Raw genomic sequence first — 14,200 nt, 5'->3', positions numbered from 1 at the left:
TGAGAAACCTCAGCCCTCCGACCCAAATACAACCTCACCTTCTCCCCGGAGCTGCCGAGGCTGCGCTGTTACCTGTCCGGACCACTCCGACCCTCTCAGAAGCCGGGTCGCCTATTCAATATGGCGGTCTCGGCTAACTCCGTCAACCGGGCCCGGGCTACGGAAACCCAGGAGGGACCAGAAACCCCACATTCGACAATTTTCCGCTTAGGCCCGACAGAGGGCGGGACGGAGGTCGCAGCAGCAGGACGGAACGACTGGGGTCCGCAGTTCCGCCGGAAGTGGCCGGAAACCCGGGAACCGAGCGCCTTCGGTCATCTCCGGAGCTCCAAGGGGCGGTTCCCGCGATCTTTGGGCGTCGTGGAGGTACGAATTTGAGAAATGACTCGCTTTTTAAATTTATTTCGCTATACGAAGACAATACGGACAATTTGTGTGCCACTTAATTCTGAATCTTCAATTTTTTACGTAGAGGAAGGAGAAGACTAACCTACTTTGACCTTTAACCTTCGGCCGCGTGCGGCGGAGGGAAACGCCTCCGTCTCTATATAAGGAGTTTTCCGGCGTACTCGGGCCCTTTTTTTCTCTCTTAGAGCCGGGCGCCGTAGCCTGCGCTCTTTTGCTCCGCTGCCCTCAGCTCCCGGCTACAGCTGACGCCATGGGTTTCGGAGACCTGAAAAGCCCCGCCGGCCTCCAGGTGCTCAACGATTACCTGGCGGACAAGAGCTACATCGAGGGGTGAGCGGACGGGCCGGGACCGGCCGGCTGAGGAGCTTCCCGGGCCCGGGCCGGCCGGGGCCACGTGGCCCAGCCTCCATCGGAGGACGGGCCCGGGGCTGAGGTGGAAAGCGCCGCTTTTCCGTCTCCGGTGGCTGGTGGGGCAGGGGGCTGCGAGGGGACAAGGGTACCGCTTCGATTCGCCCCTGGTTTTTCCGCGGCTTTGCCCTGGTAACGGATGCAGGTGGAGCTGTGTTGGGTTTGCAGGGTTGGAGGTCCGTAAGTGACAGGCACGGCCCAGGAGAAGGGGAGCTAAAGGACTAAAGAAGCTTAGGTAGCCCGGTGATCCGTGGACGTGTTCCCGCTGGTGGATTTGGCGGGTGTGGCGTCTGCGGTGGTTTGTTGGTGGTTGCGTCTTTTAAAACGCGTCGGTTTTGCGTCCTCGGCAGGTATGTGCCGTCCCAGGCAGATGTGGCAGTGTTCGAAGCCGTCTCCGGCCCGCCGCCTGCCGACTTGTGTCATGCCCTACGCTGGTATAATCACATCAAGTCCTACGAGAAGGAGAAGGCCAGGTAAAGCAACCTTTGTTTTATATCTGTTTGGAGAATGAGACCGCTTTGTAAGTTTGATCGGGATTTTCACATTTGGGCCCGGCTGCGCCACTTCTGTTGGGCTATTGTAAGCTAAATTGCTTTGTGACCTTAGAAGGCCAGGAGACTGAAGCCCTCCACTTAGAAGATGGACAACAGCAGTGCAGCATTCCCCACCCCACCCCCCGCCCCGTCAGTGTGCTTCGACCCTGCCCTGGGAGGTGGGGGAAGGTGCCTCTGGGGTGAGAGGGTGGCCATTCTTCTGAAAGGGTCAGCAAGGGTGGAAGTTTGGGGAAGTGGACTCAAGTTTACTAAGAATGCAACTGAGCAAGCTTAACGAAATCTTGAACAGAAATATTCATACTGAAAGAGTAAATCATAGTGTTGAATATAATGTTTTACATGGTACTAATGTTTGCTGGCTGAGTTAAACATAGAAAAGTTAACTTTACTTGGGAGTCTCAAAAGGATAACTTGTTAATCCAAAAGGGACCTAGTGATTAGTAGTCCTGAAAACACAGATTGTCGGGGGGGGGGGGGGGGATGTTAAACCAACCTAATAGTGGGTGATTTTTTTTTTTCTTTTTTTTAAAGCCTGCCAGGAATAAAAAAAGCTTTGGGCAGGTATGGCCCTGCAGATGTGGAAGACACCACAGGAAGTGGAGCCACAGATAGTAAAGATGACGATGACATTGACCTCTTTGGATCTGATGATGAGGAGGTATGGCATGTCATTGTGCATAAACACAGGCTGTGGAGCCATAGTGCCTGGACTTGATGCCTGGCTTCTCTACAACCTGCCTTTAAAAAATTCTCACCAGTTACATGATGACTAAAATCACATCACCATCTTTCGGCTGAGTTCGTGATGGATTTGCTTTTTTCTGATAAAACTGGGTTTTTGTTGTGTGATGACTGACCCTGTTAACTTTATACAAAGAAGCAGTCAGCTTTGTGAAACATTGAAATTTTTCTTTACAGGAAAGTGAAGAGGCAAAGAGGTTAAGGGAAGAACGACTTGCACAGTATGAGTCAAAGAAAGCCAAAAGTAAGCTACTTTATAATTACTGTTTATTTTATTTCATGATTGGGTAAACTGCTTGGCCCCAAAGTAATTTCCTCTACATTCCTTGAATACAGCGGTACTTTAAAACCTTCCATAGAGGTTATTCCACTTAAAACTTCCACAGCTACTGGTCTGCAGCTGTTCTTATGGTAGCAGTTGTGGCATTCCACTGTGGGAAAGAAACTGTTACACAATTAAACACCTCTTTCTTAGCAAAACAGAAAGTGGGCATATGTGTGACACACATGAGATGTACTCTGATTTTGTTTGGCCGAAGAGATGGCCCAAATCAACCAGTTGGACTAGGGTGAAAATAATAGTTGTTGAGTGTTTGAATAATGATGATTATTGGTCTTTTTAGAACCTGCACTTGTTGCCAAGTCTTCCATCTTACTAGATGTGAAACCCTGGGATGATGAAACAGATATGGTAAAATTGGAGGAGTGTGTCAGAAGCATTCAAGCAGATGGCTTGGTCTGGGGCTCCTGTGAGTTTAATTTTTTCTTTATGAAGCATCATGGAATTTGCATGCAGTTTGAAGTTTTGCCAACCAACAGGACTTTTCTAATTGAGATTTTTTTTTTTTTAATGCTCTTTTTTAGCTAAACTAGTTCCAGTGGGGTATGGAATTAAGAAGCTTCAAATACAGTGTGTAGTTGAAGATGACAAAGTTGGAACAGATATGCTGGAGGAGCAGATCACGGCTTTTGAGGACTATGTGCAATCCATGGATGTGGCTGCTTTCAACAAGATCTAAAATCCATCCTGGATTGTTTCACTTAAATAAAAGCTTGAAAGATAACCCTTGGCTCTTGAGTTCATTGAATGAGAGGGTGGTATACATGTATATATTATATATTAACTTTTCATTTTGAGTGAAGGAATTCATTGTGTATGTAATTCATAAATAATAAAATTCTGATTTAGCACTTTGATATTTTGCAGTTGCAATACAATCCTGTACCCCAAGTGAGGTACTCAGCAGCAATGCATGGTGCTCACGATGTGATTTGCCGTAATCCTGCATCTTCATGTTGGGATTAATTGGTACCTGAAAAAGTACTGTTAAAATCTCACTTGTAAATATTGTGGGGTCAGTGTTGGGGCACAGCTTGGTAATCCTCCACCTGTACCTGCTCCATTTTTCGTCCATCTCCCTGCTGAAATGCCTAGGAAGGCAGTGATGGCCCAAGTCCTTAGGCACCTATACCTATGTGGAGTCCCACAACCATGGATGGAAGCTCTATCTCTTTTTTTTTTTTTTTCCTTTTTTTTTGACAGGCAGAGTGGACAGTGAGAGAGAGAAAGGTCTTTTGCCATTGGTTCACCCTCCAGTGGCCAGCGTGGCCAGCGCATCGCACTGATCCGATGGCAGGAGCCAGGTACTTATCCTGGTCTCCCATGGGGTGCAGGGCCCAAGCACCTGGGCCATCCTCCACTGCCTTCCCGGGCCACAGCAGAGAGCTGGCCTGGAAGAGAGGCAACCGGGACAGAATCCGGTGCCCCGACCGGGACTAGAACCTGGTGTGCCGGCGCCACAAGGCGGGGGATTAGCCTGTTGAGCCACGGCGCCGGCCTTCTATCTCCCTTTCTAATTTCATATTTCAAACAAATTTTAAAATGTTAAAAGGGCATCATTAGCCCCCTTCCTGGCTGTGGAAAAGCATCTGTTAGGATCCTGCTTGGAGAGGCTATGAATTTGAGGTCCAAGTAAGAGTCACACTGGGGAAGGCTGGTGTGACAACCTGAGGAGCTGGACAGGTCTCACAAAGCCCAGGTGGGAGCCCATTGTTCTAGCCATCCTTTCTCCACTTAAAAAGAACAGCAGGTGAGACAAAGATTATGCTGAACCTTGGGTTTTATTTGTGGAACTTTCTGTTCTGTACAAGTCACTGAATTACTGATTAAATCTTTATGATCCTTAGGGTTATAGGCTTTATTTGGGGTTTTTTTTTCCAGAAGCAGGAGGGGAGGAAGCAAGGGCTCTTCCTGCTGTTTGTTTAAAGCAAGGGCTCTTCCTGCTGTTTGTTTGTATTTTGATCTCAAGATAAAAACACAATTTTCAGTTATTTTTGTGGTAACTACCAACATGAATATTTTAACTAAGTTACATGAAAAGGAAAATTCTATGTCTAAGTAAACAAAAATGTTAGGTGACACAGGATGAACAGTGCTATTAGGACACCTTTCAGAGGAGGGACTGAGTTAAGGAAGGCTTTCCAGAATTATAACTTCTAAACCTTAACATTGCAAATCTAAATTTATGCTTTATATTGATATGATTTGAAGCAGTGTTACATCTTGGCACGGAGATGATCCAGGTAACTGGCTCTCAGGCTTATAAGCTGTTCTTTCTTGTGAAGGCTCATACTTGGTTGTGGAGGTAGATGTGGAAGTCTGATTGAACCGAGTGCAGGTAAGACAACTAGTGGGAAGATGGTACTATGTTTAGGCAAGTGATGAGTCATCATAGACAAGTATTAGAAAAACAACCCCATCAACAGCTCATTTGGTATATGTGTAACATTTGGCTTTATTTTTTTTAGTGATTTCTCACAAAAGAGTTTGATTTCTTAAAGCCCTAATTTTGTAGATAATGGACTATAGAATAAATGCTTTGTTTTACGTCAGATTTTTGTAGAACCAGTCAGTGCTGTTTCCTCTCAGTATGGTTGTATGTTGTGACTACCTTGAATGTGGGAAACTATAAAATAGAGAATTTATTTAATCACACACAATAATTGAATAAAATCATCTCCACCAGGCACAATACTTGCATGCAGTGAGTAAGACCAAACCTAAAACCATGGGAAGAATTTTCAGGTTGTCAACATCATGAGGGCCAGCAGAGGGCAGCACTTGTTTTCCGGAGGACCAGAGAGCCTCAGAATGCTGGAAATAATAAAGAGGGCACCGATCTAAAGATGTATTTCATTGGTATTGCAGTGTCTATGAAAACATAGGAATAGAAGTGAGAATATATCAATATGTCATCCCTGCTTTCTGAAATTACAAGAGGGTCAGCCTATCTGGAAGCCAGTGTGTTTATTCTTGTCCTCATAAATCTCAATGCACTTGTGAAGCGGGGGAGGTAGGATCTAATTTTTTTTATTCCAGGTTCTTGCCTTCTACTTAGAGAAGCAATCTAAGAACAGGCACATGTACACAAAATAATAGTTTATTTAAAGGGTGAGGAAGCAAACACACCATGTAGGCGTAGTTGAGTAGAGAGGGAAAAAAGGAGTGGTGGAGGAGAAGCAGAGAAAGGAGTAGCTTGGCACCTCCTTTAGTCTCGGTCTCTAATGAGACAGACCTAGCAGCTCTTCTTATGAGGTAGTACAGTCACCTGGGAGTTTTATGACACGTTCATAAAATTCCATGTGGAGCTTAAGATGACTTTTCCCCAGGTCCTGGATGAAAACAAGGCATCCCAGGAAAGGGGGTATATAATGGACAAGTAGGATAGAATTACATGGGGCAGGGGCTTATGGTTCATGACCTGCAGCTCAGCCAGCTACCTTATCCCATATCAGTTGTACATAACTGATTTTCCAAAGCCATTTTTTAATGGTATTGTAGAGAATTAAAAGTGGGCTCAAATTTGTCGACATTCCGTCAGGATTTCTGTCCTCTCTCTCGAATCTGGGCGGGCCTGTACCTGCTTTAACCCACAGAGGGCAGTGGCTGGGTCTGTGTGCTCGTGTTCCTCACAGCCTTTAAGATGACTAGAAGTTAACACCAGGGTCTCTTGAAGCCTCATGTTGCCCTATAAGAAGCCTGGATACTCTGTAGTATCGGAATGGAAGAGCTGAGGGGAAGGGGTGGCTGAGCCAGCCCCCAGCTGCTGCAAACCTCAGCCAATTGCATCATCCCAGTCCAGCTGAGGCTCCAGACATTGTAGAAAGATGAACCTCCCTGTGGGCCTTGTCTGAATTCCTGACCCCTAAGATTGTGAGTTAGAATAATAAATTACTGTTTTAAGCAACTAGGTTTGGGGGTAGTTTATTAAGCATCAATAGTTAACTGGAACAAACTGTTTCAAACTTCTACAACTATTCATAAATGTGTATATACATAGATTATTACAGAAAGAAGTATATAGCATTTTAAGAATGTCTAATAGGTTACTTGTGCAAAATTAAACAGATTTAACATTTTTGAAGCTAGTTAATCATTTAGTGTTAAGATTTAGGACTTTTAAAAGTTATTAAGATTTTAAAAGTAACATAAAACTTCAACAGTGGAGATTTAATTCACTGTGGTACAATTAGCAAGAGACACAAATCACTTAAGTTGCAGGAAAAAAAAATACACAGATCCTGCCTAAGTTTTATGTTGACATATAAATGTGATGCCATTAAACTGACCAAAAACAACAAATATATGGTCAGTTCTGTATCTTGGAACCAAATATAATGTGAAAGCATCTGTCAAGGGACCCACACAAAAAGCCTTATACTGATTTGTGGAAAAGTCATAACTTACTGGGCTGTTTCCAAGAGACATAGATTCTTGGTTTCAGAGTTTCTGAGTTGTTCACTCACTGTGCCAGAACAGCTGACTTCCCACAATGTATGCTTTAGTATCTCAGCAACTGAGGCCTGGAAGCAAACTTGGAACTTCTTACTAATGAGGACGTAAAGGATGGGGTTCAAACAACTATTGAGGAATGCCAAACCTGTAGAGAGGGGGATTCCAGCTTGCAGCACCTCGTGGAAATAGCTGTTGTGGTGAATGGTGAGCTCCCAAATGCTAAACAGATGATAAGGAGTCCAGCAAATCAAAAAGGCCACAACCACAGCCAGGATGGTCCAGAAATGCCTACTGGAGATCAGGATGCTTCGTTTCTTCACCTTGAAGATGAGGCACAAGTAGCAAACACTCATTGTTAGCAAAGGGAACAGGTACCCGACAATAAATTTCACCCAGGTCAGAACGTGGTGCCTCATCTTAGTGAGGTCAGGATCATGCTCATGAAAATTGTTAAAGCAAAGGGTGTGGTTATTGAACTCTAGAGTATCCCGGAAGTATAGGGCAGGACCACCAATTAGAGAAGCCAAAAGCCACACAAATATGATAACAACCAGGGAGTTTTTGAGGGTTCGGTGCCGATGAGACATAACAGGATGGATCAAGTGGATATAGCGGTCCAGGCTGATCACTGTCAGGAAGAAAACACTGGCAAACATGTTCAACTGGGCAATGAAGGAATTAGCCTTGCACAACCAGATGCCAAAGGGCCAGTGGAAATTCATGGCCACATAGGAGATGTACAGGGGCAGGAAGAGAACAAAAATGAAATCCGCAACGGCCAGATTGAGGAACCAGAGAGTGGTGACTGTCTTTTTCCACTTGAATCCCGTGAACCAAATGACAGTGGCATTTCCTGGAATTCCCAGGACAAACGCTATACAATATAACACCAAGGAGACCCAGTGAGCAGCTCCCAGGTGGGTCTTCTCCTCCAATTCAGACTCCGGGGTGTAATATTCCAGGGCATAGGAATAGTTGTCAAATTCTTCAAAGAATGTTTCCTCCAGATCTTCCATCACCTTGCTAAGTGGAGAATGAAGAAACCTGCAGGAGCAGATTTAAGAAGAAGAAAAAATCCTAAGAAAAGAAAAATTTTAAGTTCAGTGCGTAGCGAGGAAGATTAAAACAAAAACATGCCACCTTAACAGCTGAACATAATCTATTTCTGGGTGGGACCTGTGATTATATTAAAATTGTCAAAGTTTTGATGGGCCTCAGTTTCATTCTGATTATTACTCTAAAAGCTGTGAGTTTGTTTTTATAAGGCATTTAGTAATTGATAAAATGATTGGATACTACAGCTACAGTCTCTGTGTTTGTAATGCTTGTAGGCCTGACTAGAGAGAAAATTAACATTCAACAAGCATTTATTAGGTCCCACTGTGCATGAGTATTTTTTGGCAAATGCAAAAGGAAACAGATTAATACTCAACACAGTGATGACTTTCAAATCCGCTTGAAGCCATGACTTCTCAAGCTGTAGACAAAGAATTCCAGCTGCTTTCTAGACCCACCCAACTGATACAACAGGTAAGCATGGGAGATTTTAATCCCCATTTCCTATCCAAGGATGCTTTGATTGTAGGTTTATTATTCAAACATGTTAATCAGAATTTTATATATATGTGTGTATGTGTGTACATTTATATATATATAAAAGTTTGCATGACTTTTCATACAAAAGGTGTGTTTTATGATAAAGTTGATTATGACCACATAATTTGTATATTCATCTCCCACAGAATAAAACTAAATATTTAAATTTTATTTTACTGCAATTCCTTTGTTCTTAAATTAATTTGGGTAAATTCTTTTTTATAATAATTTACAACAAAGATTTATTATCAGTTTTACTTTATTTATATCCATATCACATTTTATCTATTAGGCTCATAATTTCTCCCAAACTGTTTTCTTTTGTGGCATCCTAGTTTTTTTATTTTTTATCTTACTAAGGCCACTTTTTCCTAGGCAAATCAGACTTGGATGTCAGTTTTTCAATCAAAACAAAGTTTGCTGAGTACACTCTGGATTCTTCAATTTTCTTGGTGATTTATTTATTTGAAAGGCAGAGTTAGAGAGAGAGGGAGAGACAGAGAGATCTTCCATCCGATGGTTCACTCCCCCAATGGCTGCCACAGCCAGGGGCTGGCTTGGACAGGGCCAAACCCTGGAACCAGGAGCTTCTTGCAGGTATCCCATATGGATGCAGGGGTCTTAGCACTTGGACCATCTTCTGCTGGTTTCCCAGGCGCATTAGCAGAGAAGTGGAGCAGCTGGGACACAAACTGGCACTCATATGGGATGCCAGAATCACAGGTTGAGGCTCAACCTGCTTTGCCACAAGGCCAGCCTTCTTGGTACTTTTTCCTCTGCCCCTTATGCTTATCCATAGCCCTGCTCATTTCTGCCTTACTCAGAATTCTGCTCTCAGGGCTCCTGCAGCCTCATGACATTTCTCTGTGCTTCCACTCCTCTACCCTCTGCTACTGCTGCTGCTGCAACAGCCAGTCTGGAGGACTTTGTTCAGCACCCCGAGCCTTGCTGAGTACAGCTCTGTTCTGGCCCCTTCACAAACTGCTGGTCACCTGGTAGCTTAACCCACTGCACCACAATGCCAGCCTCTAATTTTTTTTCTTAAAGATTTATTTTGAAGGGCTGGCATTGCTGGCATGCCATATGAGCACCAGCTTGAATACCAGCTGCTTCATTTCTGATCCAGCTCCCTACTAATGTGCCTAGGAAAGCAGCAGAGGATGGTCCAAGCACCTGGTCCCTTACCACCCATGTGGGAAAGATGGAGGTCCAGGCTGACGGCTTTGGCCTGGCCCAACCCATGCATTGTAGCCATTTGAGGAGTGAACCATTGGATGAAAGATCCAATGTGTGTGTGTGTGTGTGTGTGCATATGTGTGTGACTGAAAGCTGAGTGACAGAGGGAGAGACAGGGAAAGAAGAAGATCTCTCTGAACTCTGCATGTCAAGTAAATAAAATAAATCTTTAAAAACATAAAGAATTGGAGCCAGCACTGTGGCACAGCAGGTTAAACTGCTGTCGGCAATGCCAGCATCCAATATGGGTACCAATTGAAGTCCTAGCTGCTCCTCTTCCAGTCAAGCTCTCTGCTAATGCACCTGAGAAAGCAGCAGAGAATAGCCTAAATCCTTGGGCCCCTGCACCTATGTGGGAGACCTGGAGGAAGCTCCTGGCTCCTGGCTTAGGCCTCGCCCAGCCCTGGCTGTTACAGCCATTTGAGGAGTAAACCTTTGGATGGAAGATGTGTCTCTGTCTCTGTCTCTCTAACTCTTTCAAAGAAAGAAAGAGAGAGAGAGAGAAAGAGAGAAAGAGAGAGAGAAAGAGAAAGAGAGAGAAAGGGAGAAAGAGAGAGAGAAAGAAGAGAAAGAAAGAAAGAAAGAAAGAAAGAAAGAAAGAAAGAAAGAAAGAAAGAAAGAAAGAAAGAAAGAAAGAAAGAAAGAAAAAAGAACGAACGAAAGAGAGAGAGAGAGAAAGAAAGAAAGGAGGGAGGGAGGGAGAGGGAGTCAAAGCATCCTATGCTGCCCACAGGCATCTCAAACATAACTTCGGGGTGGGTGTTGTGGCTCAGCTCAGCAGGTTAAGCTGCTATTTGGCTTGCTTGCATCCCATATCAGAGTGCCTAGAATTGAGTCCCAACTCCACTTCCCATCCAACTTCTTTTAATGTCCCTGGGAGGCAGGAGATGATGGCCCAAGAACTTGGGTTCCTGCCATCTACAAGGAGACCCATATTCTTGGTTCCTGTCTTTGGCCTGGCCCAGCTCTGGCTGTTGCAGGCATTTGGGGAGTGAACCAGCTAATGAAATATCTCTCCTTCTGTCACTTTACCATTTAAATAAATAATTAAATAAATTTCAAAAAGAAACTTCCTATCACTGAATTCATCATCCTACATAAAACCTTTTAAGAAATCTGGAAGGGCATAATTAAAAAACAAGTGCAAATGGTTCAGGAGTGGAGAGGTGCAGTTGGATAGCAGAAATGATGTCTAATGTTCTGTAGCAGAGTAGGATAACTATGGCTGGCAACACTTAATTGTGTGTTTCAAAATACTTACTAGAGAGGATTTGGGATGTTCCCAAGACAAATGGTAAATGTCAGAGGTGACACATATGCCAATACCCTTATCTGATCCTTAAACATTGTAGACATGTATTGCAATGTCACACTGTACCCCATAAATATGTACAATTTCCATGTATCAATTAAAAATAAAAATAAAAATTCAGGGGTGATCATTTGGCCTAGCAGTTAAGACATTGGTTAGGATGCCCACATCCTACATTAGAGTACTTGGATTCAATTCCTGGCTCTAGCTCCTGACTCCAGCTTCCTGTAATGTAAGCCTTGGGAGGTAGTGGTGATGGCTCAAGAAATTGGGTTTCTGCCACCCATGTTTGAGACCTGGATTAAGTTCTAGCCTCCCAGTTTCAGCCCCTACTGAGAAGTTAACCAGCAGATGGGAATGTTCATATATACTCTCACTCTTTCTCTCTCAAATGAATAAATAATTTGGGAGAAAAAAATCCTACACATACAAGCAATTCATTAGCTTCTTCCTAACCCCAGACCCAGCCAACCTCTCTGTTCTTCAAAATTTAACTCAAATGCCACCTTTTTCTTGGATTCATTTCCTGATTTTAACTTTCCACAAATAACTGTAATAATTCTCATTATTATTATAAATAATTATCAATGTTATTGGAAATTTACTGGCTACCAGGCATGTATGATCTAATTGGATCCTCCTCACTATCCTATACCATAGGTAAGTACTAGTATTCCCATTGACAAAGGGAACTGAAGCCCAGAAAAGCTTAGTGACTTATCCCAGGTCACTCAACCTGCAATTGTAGAATCAGGATCTAAACTCAGATGTGTTGGATCTAGAATCTGAGTTCTTAGCCACTGAGGTTTCCTCCTTCTGTCATACCTCTATTATACCTAACAAACTGTATTGTTATGGAGCTTTTTTTTTTAAGGTTTAATCTATTTTTCCATTTATTTGAAAGATGGAAAAATCGTCCACCCATTGGCTCACTGCCCAAATGCCTGCAAAAGCCAGGGCTGGGCCAGGCAGGAGCCAGGAGCCCAGACCTCCATTCATGTCTCACATGTGAGTGATAAGGAAGCCATAACCTGCTTCCTTCCCAAGATGCGCATTATCAGGAAGCTGGATTAGAAGTGGAGTAGCCAGGACTCAAACCAGGCACTCTGATAGTGTGCATTCCAAGCAATGTCTTCACCACCGTGCCACATTCCTACTCCTGGATTTATTTTTAATTTCTCCCTTACCAGACTGTGATTTCCTTAAGAATAATAACCATCATCTCTGCACCCTGCAGTGCCTAGTACAAGTCTGAATTTATCACAGGCACTTAACATTTAATAAATGATCGGCTGTGCTGTGAATCCTGTTCAGAACCATAGCTGCAAACGAGAAATTGTGAGTTCACTTCTAAATCAATGTCACAGCTAGAGTCTCTAACCTTCACTCACCCCAGAGTCTTGGCTTTTTCCTTGCCAGGAATCCTTTCCTTTGTGTGCCCTACTCCAGTGAGCAAAATTTGGCTTCTGCCCTGAGGCCTGGGACCCAGCCCTCTCACTTATTCTGGTGGCTGATTCTCCCTAGTGTCAACACTTTCCTTCCTGGTACCTATGAGCACTTCTTTCAGACTCTTAGCAATTGTGAGGCCAAATGGCCTAGGTGGTGGTGATCTGAATTATTTTATAAAATTTTAAGTGGTAAATAGAGGACCCTCATCCCCCACCCCCACCCCCCCCAAAAAAAAAAAAACCCTGAAAAGATCCCTGATAGCCCGTGATCACCATGCCTCTCGCAGAGTCATTGCTCTCACTGCTAGAGAGCATGAACACCACAGCGCCTGCTGAAAGACATCAACCACTCTCTCCCCCACTCTCCTTTGGCAAAGCATGTGGATATCTGGAGGAAGAGTGATCTGCCTGAACCCAATTCCTTCAAGCAAAAGCCCGTACCACGAAGGAGAGGGTCATAAATAAGTACGATCCAAGGGCCAGTTCAGGCTTGGAGAAAAAGCTCCCAGATGAGTTGGCCTAATGGAATCCTGCTTGAGAAACAGAAGCTAGGAATTTTCCTTCAACTTGGAGCAGATGTATTTGTGTGATGGCGATGGTGAAGGGTTGGGATGGCGTGCAGAAAAGAAGAAATGCATAATTTAGGCACTGTCCTATGGAGTCCTTGAGCAGACAGGTAACCCTTTCATGACGTATGCTTGTTTAATCATTATATTTTGTATATTACTTTATAATTTATGAGTATTTCCAAATCTAATTAGGTTTCCAAACCTAATTTAGAACTGCCCAAACATCTATAGATTAATTGTATTTGTTTCCTAGACTCACATAACAAAGCACCATAATCTGGATGGCTTAAAATAACCAAAATGTAGTATCACAGTCTGGAAGCTAGCATGGTTGATTATTATGGTCATTTGAAAGGCAGAGAGACAAAGAGAGCTCCCATCGGCAGTTTACTCCTCAAATGCCCACAACAGTCAAGACTGGGCCAGGCCAAAGCCAGGAGCCAGGAACTCTCTCCAGGTCTCCCACATTAGTGGCAGGAACCCATGTACTTCACCCATCACCTGCTGCCTCTCAGAGTGCACACTAGTGAGAAGTTGTATTGGAAGTGGAGGAGCTAGGACCCACACCAGGCATTCCAATATGGGATGCTGTTTTCCCAAGTGGTAACTTAAACACTTTTCCAAACACCCAACTCTGGCAAGGTGTTTCTGAGGGCTGTGAGGGAGAACCTGTGCCATGCTTGTGGCTTGCTGGAAAACTGGCATCCTTGGATCATACAAGTGTTATCCTATCTGGGTCTTTATCTTCACATGGTATTCTCCCTGTGTGACTGTCTGTGTCTGTGTCCAAATTTCCAGCTTTGACAATAAGGACATTAGCCATATTGGATCAGGACCCCTTATGAAGACCTCATTTTAACTTGATTACCTTTGTGAAGACCTTATGTCAAAGAATGTCATATTCTGGGACTGGCAGTGTGGCATAGAAGGCTAAGCCTTCACCTGCAGTGCTAGCATCCCATTTGGGTGCCAGTTTGAGTCCTAGCTGTTCCACTTCTGATCCAGCTCTCTGCTAATGATTCTGGGAAAGCAGCAGAGGATGGCCTGAGTGCTTGGGGCCCCTCACACATATGAGAGACCCAGAGACGCTCCTGGCTCCTGGCTTTGGACCTGCCCAGCTCTGGCCATTGTAG

The 14,200-nt window shown here is 44.0% G+C and overlaps 3 protein-coding genes, 1 long non-coding RNA gene and 2 other non-coding genes across 44 annotated transcripts in view; 4 read left to right on the top strand and 2 right to left on the bottom strand.

Annotated features, from left to right (window-relative positions):
- NDUFS1 (NADH:ubiquinone oxidoreductase core subunit S1) overlaps positions 1–144 on the bottom strand; it is a 33,740-nt gene extending 33,596 nt beyond the window's left edge. Inside the window, exon 1 of the mRNA XM_002712574.6 lies at positions 39–144. The gene's annotated coding sequence lies outside the window, so the exon portion shown is untranslated. The remainder of the gene's footprint in view (positions 1–38) is intronic.
- Positions 121–680, top strand: LOC149127305 (uncharacterized). The gene is made up of 2 exons (XR_016231929.1): positions 121–366; positions 473–680. It is a non-coding gene; the product is annotated as an uncharacterized LOC149127305 (long non-coding RNA).
- Positions 605–3,173, top strand: EEF1B2 (eukaryotic translation elongation factor 1 beta 2). Its single transcript, NM_001082399.1, is given in 6 exon segments — positions 605–738; positions 1,167–1,289; positions 1,902–2,028; positions 2,289–2,355; positions 2,735–2,860; positions 2,976–3,173. Coding segments are annotated over 6 exon segments (678 nt in total). The 5' UTR covers positions 605–658; the 3' UTR covers positions 3,131–3,173.
- LOC127491908 (small nucleolar RNA SNORD51) lies at positions 2,125–2,203 on the top strand. Its single transcript, XR_007920836.1, has one exon. It is a non-coding gene; the product is annotated as a small nucleolar RNA SNORD51 (small nucleolar RNA).
- Positions 2,490–2,622, top strand: LOC127491911 (small nucleolar RNA SNORA41). The gene has a single exon (XR_007920838.1). It is a non-coding gene; the product is annotated as a small nucleolar RNA SNORA41 (small nucleolar RNA).
- Positions 3,174–6,359: 3,186 nt separating the features above from the next.
- Positions 6,360–14,200, bottom strand: part of CMKLR2 (chemerin chemokine-like receptor 2) — a 54,043-nt gene continuing 46,202 nt past the window's right edge. For 28 of the 39 annotated variants that reach the window (XM_008259021.5, XM_089329990.1, XM_089329985.1 and 25 more), the window contains one exon: positions 6,360–7,950. In XM_008259021.5, the coding sequence (XP_008257243.1) occupies positions 6,855–7,922 (1,068 nt within the window). In that variant the 5' untranslated portion in view covers positions 7,923–7,950 and the 3' untranslated portion in view covers positions 6,360–6,854. Of the gene's footprint in view, positions 7,984–14,200 lie in introns of all 39 variants that reach the window. The other 11 variants (XM_089329989.1, XM_089329988.1, XM_089329991.1 and 8 more) reach the window with 1 other exon arrangement.

Source organism: Oryctolagus cuniculus, chromosome 3, assembly GCF_051225735.1.
Source record: "Oryctolagus cuniculus isolate XC-2025 breed Fujian yellow rabbit chromosome 3, ASM5122573v1, whole genome shotgun sequence".
Classification (NCBI taxonomy): domain Eukaryota; kingdom Metazoa; phylum Chordata; class Mammalia; order Lagomorpha; family Leporidae; genus Oryctolagus; species Oryctolagus cuniculus.
The sequence above is the reverse complement of the archived record's forward strand: the minus strand, read 5'-3'. Positions and strand labels throughout refer to the sequence as shown.